A 7,171-nucleotide genomic window follows, 5' to 3' on the forward strand; every position below is an offset into this window, starting at 1 on the left:
AAAAAAAAAAAGCCACCCCGGAAGCCGCCCTTTCACAGTGTATCCTACGACTCAGGCCATGAACCTAGTAAACTTCGTCCTTCCTCCATTCCCCTCCATTCCCCGGTCAAAATGCCGAAAAAAAGACACCATTCGGTCACCTCCGTATCAACCCTCACCAGCCACTCACCAGAGATTGAAAAAAAAAGAAACAAGCAAAAGTAAACTAAGACAAAGAAGACAGAAAGAAACCCGAAGAACACAAGCATACAGATAAATCCCAACAATTAGGGATGGCAGAACAAAAACAAAAAACCCAATTCTGCCTGACTACGTGAAGAGCCAGGAAGAACAAAAGAAAAAATCAAGCTATCCAATTTAAAACCCCCTTTTTGTGTGTATTCGAGTGTGTGTGCGTGGAAAGAAAAAGATAGCCGAGATAAAACTGCCAACACGATCCCCCTTCTCCCTTGGCCAGCCGTCCGGTCGAGCCGTCCAAGTAAAGCAATAACAAGACAGGAGATTCAGGTGGAGAACTTTCTCCCTTGCCACCCAACCACTACCCCTCCAAATAGACAAGCCTACCCATTACATTCTTGCTAACCAATTCTCATCGTAAAAACCCAGCTTATACCGACTGGAATGCGATGTTGGTGAAGAAGAATAATGCCGATCCCAAGACAAAATTGAAAACCCGTAATATGCCCCATCAAACCGCGCAGTTCTATGACTGAGTGAAATCGAAAGACGCAGTGGTGATGACATTAAGAACGAGTCGAGGTTGTCGGTTTCGGTGTCGGTTGTGGTTTGAGTTTGTCTCACGAAACAAGACAAAATATTCAACTAAGGCTTCCAAGGAGAGGGAACTGAAAACAGAGGAGATAAAACACGATAAGGGAAAAATGCGTAAAGGAAATATAAGAAATCAATGCCCCACGAACGAGAATATCGTGAAAGAACTTTCCACAGAGCACACACACACACACGGAATTGACTGCAAACCCATTAACAAAAGAAAAAAGAAACAATTTATGCTCGCGAAAAAAAGGTTGAATGTTTAAACGCGATGATTCTTGTAACGGGCGAAATTTTGGCGACCAAGCGAACTAAAGTTTCACTCAATACCACTGCTGGGCACCAGAGCCACCGGGCTGGTCGTCTCGCTTGTTGACACGATAACCGCCAGGAGCGGCAAAGCCGTTGTTGGTAGTTACCTGGGCGCCCTTTGATGCAGAACGAAGCCTATACATCTGTCAGCAAGGTTCAAAAAGAAGAGAAAATTCTAGAAAAAGAAATTCTTCCTGACTCACATCCTATCAGATCCACTCAATCCACGGGTGGTATCCATTGTGCCAGGTGTATCAACGCCCATGGCACCAGTTCGGTCAACAACCTTTCTCCTGGTGCTACTAACAACGCCTGCAGGCTTGGCAGAGGCTTGAGCAGGTGGGTGACCAGCAGTAGCAGTGTTGGTGCGTGTAGCGCGCTGTTTGGTCAAATCCTTATCATCCATCTCCTCCTGCTGAGGAGCCTGCTGTCCACCGCCGGCAGCTTGGGCAATAGCTTGGGCATTCTTTTGCTGCTGGAACCCCACACATAAATTAACATACTGATGTACACATACAAGACTGTGGATGGTTATGCTTACGTATTTGTAGACAGTCCAGTCAAAGACATAGTCATATTGGAAACCTTCCCTGACAAACAAGTCCCTGAAGATCTTACGAAGATAAGAGTAGTCGGGCTTGTCATCAAACCTGAGGGATCTGGTGTAGTTGAGGTAGATAGCGAACTCGTTGGGGAATCCACGGCAGAGAACCTCAGTGGGAGTGGTCATTTTCTTCTCCATAATACGATCATACTTCTGCTTTTTGGTAGCAGCCTTCAATCCCTGCCAAGGGAGTGATCCACGACAGAAATAGAGCATGACATATCCAAGGGACTCCATGTCATCACGACGAGATTGCTCTAAGACATATTAATATTTTTTCTCTCTTTTATAATGCATCTCAAGGATTGTACATACCAACTCCCAAGTGTGTGTTGATGGACGCGTATCTTGCAGTTCCGGTCAAGTTCTTGTTTTCTCTGTAAGGGATGTGAAAATGGGTCTTAGGATCACGATATTTCTTTGCAAGACCAAAATCAATAACATTAACCTGATTCCCACGCTTCCCAATTCCCATGAGGAAGTTGTCGGGCTTGATATCACGGTGAATGAATGACTTGGCATGAATGTACTCGATACGTGAGATCTAATCATGGGTGTTAGTAAATGTTTCATCGAACATAAATATGTTATACATACCAACTGATCAGCAAGAAGCAAAACTGTTTTAAGCGAGAACTTGCGGTTGCAGAAGTTGAACAAATCCTCTAAACTGGGACCAAGAAGATCAAGGACCATGGCGTTGTAGTCACACTCTGTTCCAAACCAGCGTACGAAGGGAATTCCGACACCACCAGCAAGTGATTTGTATACCCTAGCCTCATATTCTAGCTGTGGGTGCTTAGCCTTGACTGATTCGAGCTTGATGGCGATCTCCTCGCCAGAAATGATGTTGGTTCCTATTAATACAGCCATGTTAGTTCAGTACTTGAAGGGTCCATCCATAGGTATCTACTAACCAAGGTAAATGTCACCGAAACTGCCGCTACCAATCTTTCTTCCGATGCGGTACTTGTTTCCGACCCGTAAATCCTGTGAGGGTTTAAAATATCAGCCTTGCGGGTTCTTAAGGCTGAGGACATACGCTGGCTGCCCCTTGTTTCTTGGGAAGAACCTAAAGAAAGCTGGGGCAAATTTTCACCCAAGGGAAAAGAAAGAAAAAGGGAAAGAAGCTTTGAGAGTAGAAAACATACCATGGTCGCCATCTTTGAATGATTTTACTTGCTATCTCTATGTAATTGTTTTGTGGCACTCAGGTTGTCCTGGAAGTTGATGGATGTTAGAGTCGTTGACAGCACAAACGAACAGTAATGTGAGGATAGAGGGAAAAGGCACAAGAAAAGGAGGAAGAAGGAGGAGGAACAGTAGGAAGAGGAGGAGGAGGGGGGGGGGGGGGGTACGCACTGAGTTGTTTCTATGAAGGGCTGATGTTGGGCAGCCTTGTTGCAGTTGATGAAGTCTGATGAACGGGGTGGGTGTTAGTCAGTAAATAGAACCTCTCCTCAGCCTTCGGTGCACACTTCGGTACACTAGTCGCCTCCTTTCTCCGCAGCCTAGCCAAGACAAGGGTACTCTAGAGACACCAGAATAATTGCGAGACAACCACCGAAAAGGGACAACAACGGAAGGTACTGGGGTTTGAAGTTGGGAGAAGAGGGTCGAACATACCAGCTGCTGATGATTTTCTGATCGATTTTCGGTGGCAAGTTTCTGCTAGAAGAAACCCGATGTAAGAAATAAAACTGTCGGCTCGGATGGCGCGGCTGTGAGATGTGAAAGGATTTGAAGGAGGGATTTTTGAAAGTTTCTCTAGAGTGAAGGAGTAGACAAGGTGTTGGGGGGAGGTAGGTGAGGAGGGGGGGGGAGATGGAGAGGGACAGAGACAGGAGCCCGGAAGCAACTTGCTGTAGTAGTAGGGTAGGCGGGGTTCTTCGTCTCGAAGTCAGGTGGTGAAAAGAGAGGGTTAGTCGGATGCTTAGTGCCTGATGGCTAACGTGCGAAGGGCTGGGACGAAGAAGGGAGAGCGGGCAGAGTGTTTGACCTTTCACAGATATTTTTGGTGCAAGAATTAGATCGATCCGGACTAGCTTGGGCGCTTTCGGACTGGGCCAGGCTGGCGGAAGGTGGACTCAATGCCAACGACCAGAGACAGCTGCAGAAATTGAACTGGTTTCAGCGCAATTCAAATTTTGGAAATAATAATTGGCATCACTAGAAATTCAATCTCCTGCTTTCATACCTACAAATACCTTACTAGTTACTAAAGTTAACTAATTAATTTTCTCTCTGTTTCTTACGCCCTGAATACTGATTTCAACTCTATCAAGAATGAAAACAAAAAGTGTGTGCATTCATAACCAGCTTCGTCTATCCTCAGTTCCTCCCTCCTCTCCCCTACAGAACAGCTCACCTCGCATCCAACCAACCGCTACGTATCCGCGCCCCTCCATTCAGAGAAAGCGAAACCCCATGAAACCGCATAAAACCCGAACAGCGAAACGGAGAATGGGGGTTGGATGATATGAGAATCCTCCCCTGCGTACACTATTGACAATCCCATCGGCCTCTTTCTTCGGGGAAAGAAGAGTGCTTGTGTGCTCCGGAGAAAAGCAAATGCTTGGAGCACTTTTCCCGCCAATTTCAATTTCAACACCGACCCGGTGATCCGAACTTTGGAAACATATGCTACACTTACCGTACGGTACAGGATATTGACGCTCATCAGACGATGGAAGATCGGTAAAACTACATAGCGCTTTTGCGCATAGCCCATCACGAGACGCGGTTTTTATGGATACGGGCTATCTAATGCTCGTATTTACAGGTTGACACTGCAATCTCAGCTATTAGGAAAAGACCGGTGAGATTTCGACTCCAAGGGATATATTTGCTGGATCTGAGATTGGCCTATGTTCAGACAGCTAAATGGGCTTCATCAAAAGCTCCTCGCCTCGGGCTTCGCATCGCACACACCCTGTACTACAGTTATTCATGCCCTGTTTTATTCTAGCCTGGGGACCCAGGAGATCAAAATAACCTCTTCAATGCGGGATGACCCGTACCCCCAGTTTATCGTCCTGGTACTAAACATCATCGAGGATTTTCAGCCTCAATCATATCAAAAGAATCCCATGCCACTCTGAACTCTGTTTAGCCACGTTGAGGGCAATAGGTCACTCCTACTACTACTGCATGTACTACTACATGTAATACTACTAATACTACAACTACTACTACATATATACGAGCTCGATATGACTCTTTGGCGGCTCCTTTTTCTCTCAACGAAATACCCCTCATATCTAGGCAATGTCCCCACCTCAGCCAACCACTCACAGCACGGTGAACGAGGCTAGAAAAAAGTAAATAAAAAAAACAAGTCAGATATTATGTTGGTCTTTCTTGTCGCACGCCTTCCGCATGATTCGGTGACGCCCCTCTCTCTCGGTCTCCGGCTTCTGCGGGTGCGCACAGCAGGTACAACCATGGATTAACTCGTTACATGACTTGCCGTCGACTGCCATCAGTTGAGCCCACTTCTCACTTTTCACATCAAAAAATAAATTTCTAGTTATGTATCCCTATCCGCCAATACATAGCCGCCGCGTGCGTGGCAGCAGATTATCAACCAACATTGATTCGAGACTTCTGCTAAGATTATTCGGCTCATTAAATTACGAGGAAGAGAAATAAAAGAATCCACGTAGTAAGCCAAACCAGCGAATGTTGCATAAGTCTGCTAAGTAGAGTAGCGCCTATTTGACATAGAGTAGGTAGATTAAGGGTAGTACCTACCCCACCAGAAGCCCGATGGGATTTGTTGGTGTAGCCTGAGCATGGGCATAAGCCACACTTAAGTGATGCGATGTCAAGTAAGGGGCGGTTCCTGCTCAGCCTCGGCTGCCCTATTTCAGCCATGTCCCGCGACGTGGTTTACATACGTATCTAAAGCCTGGGGAGACCGAGATCCAAGGCTAATGACGTAAGAACTGCGATTTAATCGGAGAATTTCATGGCGTGGAAGAAGTTTTCTTTCTTCCGTTCTTTCTTTCCTTCTTTGCGTTGTGTTGACTTTGCTTTCAGAGCAAGCCTTCCCTCTTTTGTATGTACCCATGATTTAGAGTATGTAGGCGTGGGTACTCTAAAGTATGTGAGTGAGGTTCCGCCCGGATCATCATTCTTCCAGTTGCTTGTTTTTTCTTTTCTTTTCGGTTTTTTCCCTCACGAACCAGCGGCATCTGGCAGCAGCTTGATTAGAGAGCACATGTAATGACAACTCAAAGAGCCCCAGCGACCCGTTAACCAAAGAAAAAATTAAAAACACGCACGTGAAAGAATGTACTAGGAAGGTATTGTAGGTAGTTACACCTCCTCTGCGTACTACATAGCTGGTGTAGTGGGAAGTTCGAGCATCATTTCCGACTAAATCAAGTAACTCTAACTCTGACGTGCGAATGAATGTGGCATCGAGTCCTTCGTCGAAGAAAAGGAAAGGAAAAAGCAAAGAAAAATAGTAATCCTCCCAGGGTATCTACCTGAGCATGAGTACCGCAAAAACTCACGAACTTTGCTAGCGGATCTGACTAAAAACTAACTTGTAGAGGAAATATCTGAAGCTGATCTCTGCCTTTCAGCCAATCATCAATGAAGAAATCCCTGCACGGAAATAATCAAGTTGGCGAGTTTCTGCGGTACTCTACTCGCTTTACCAGGAAACCCTTTACATGCCATGGATGTCCACCAAGTATCTAGCCTAAGTACGATCTGACCGGTCAAAGTATCATGACCCTTGGAAAAACAATGAAAGTACCACTGCGACAAATAAGGTAAAGTACCTACTCCAGAGTAACACCATGCTGTCGTTTTGTTCCTTGGTTCTTGTGTATTTTTTTTTTTTTCTGCCCTGTCTTACTTGGCTGCAAGGTCCGTTCGATCTGCGACGAGACGATCTCGATGCCACAACGTTTCGTTTGGACTGACGGACCGGGCGGGGATCAACGACAGGACGCATATCATTTGTTATTCCTATTATCAATTTTACTAGCACCCTGGGAAACTCGCGAAGCGGTAGTATTTACTCTCTATTATACTGTATAGACCGTGTGCACCTGTGCCGAGCACCTTATAATAAAGGCAGCATTTTAGCCACCATTTGGAGCGGATCCCTAGAGATAAGATGAGATGCTCGGCACAGGTACACACGGTCTATATCAACATAACTACATGTGACTTTGAAGGAGGTTGTCTCATGGCCCGCCCGAGAAAGCCGGACGCTGTGCTATGTGTTCTAGAAAATGCGGGGTTAAATCAGCGTTGGTGTGGGGGGTTGGTTCTCTGCAGCCAGTTGTTCTAAATTAACTCTGCGTGTTATTATTACTGTGGCTGCAGAATTCAGGACGACGGATATAAACACCGGCCCTCATGCACGATACGATATATCTGGCGCTCGATAAGAGCACTGTTAAAATAAGTGATCCCAAATCAAAAGGCAACCGGTCCAGGATGATCGCCGTTCAAAGGTGA

General features: G+C 45.9%; 2 protein-coding genes across 2 annotated transcripts; one reads left to right on the forward strand and one right to left on the reverse strand.

Annotated features, from left to right (window-relative positions):
• Positions 1-1,097: 1,097 nt before the first annotated feature.
• On the reverse strand, positions 1,098-2,853 carry LAJ45_06650 (uncharacterized protein; the record flags this gene model as incomplete). Its single annotated transcript, XM_046116212.1, has 7 exons — positions 1,098-1,221; positions 1,290-1,561; positions 1,628-1,947; positions 2,006-2,234; positions 2,288-2,547; positions 2,608-2,680; positions 2,842-2,853. The coding sequence occupies 7 exons, from the start codon at positions 2,851-2,853 to the stop codon at positions 1,098-1,100; spliced, it is 1,290 nt and encodes a 429-aa protein (XP_045970415.1).
• Positions 2,854-4,376: 1,523 nt separating this feature from the next.
• LAJ45_06651 (uncharacterized protein) lies at positions 4,377-4,791 on the forward strand (the record flags this gene model as incomplete). Its single annotated transcript, XM_046116213.1, has 3 exons — positions 4,377-4,387; positions 4,473-4,508; positions 4,566-4,791. 3 exons carry the CDS (start codon positions 4,377-4,379, stop codon positions 4,789-4,791), a joined length of 273 nt encoding a protein of 90 aa, XP_045970416.1.
• Between the last annotated feature and the right edge of the window lie 2,380 nt (positions 4,792-7,171).

The sequence above is a fragment of the Morchella importuna genome (genome assembly GCF_003444635.1).
Source record: "Morchella importuna strain M04M26 chromosome Unknown Morimp01GS020, whole genome shotgun sequence".
In the NCBI taxonomy this organism is placed as follows: domain Eukaryota; kingdom Fungi; phylum Ascomycota; class Pezizomycetes; order Pezizales; family Morchellaceae; genus Morchella; species Morchella importuna.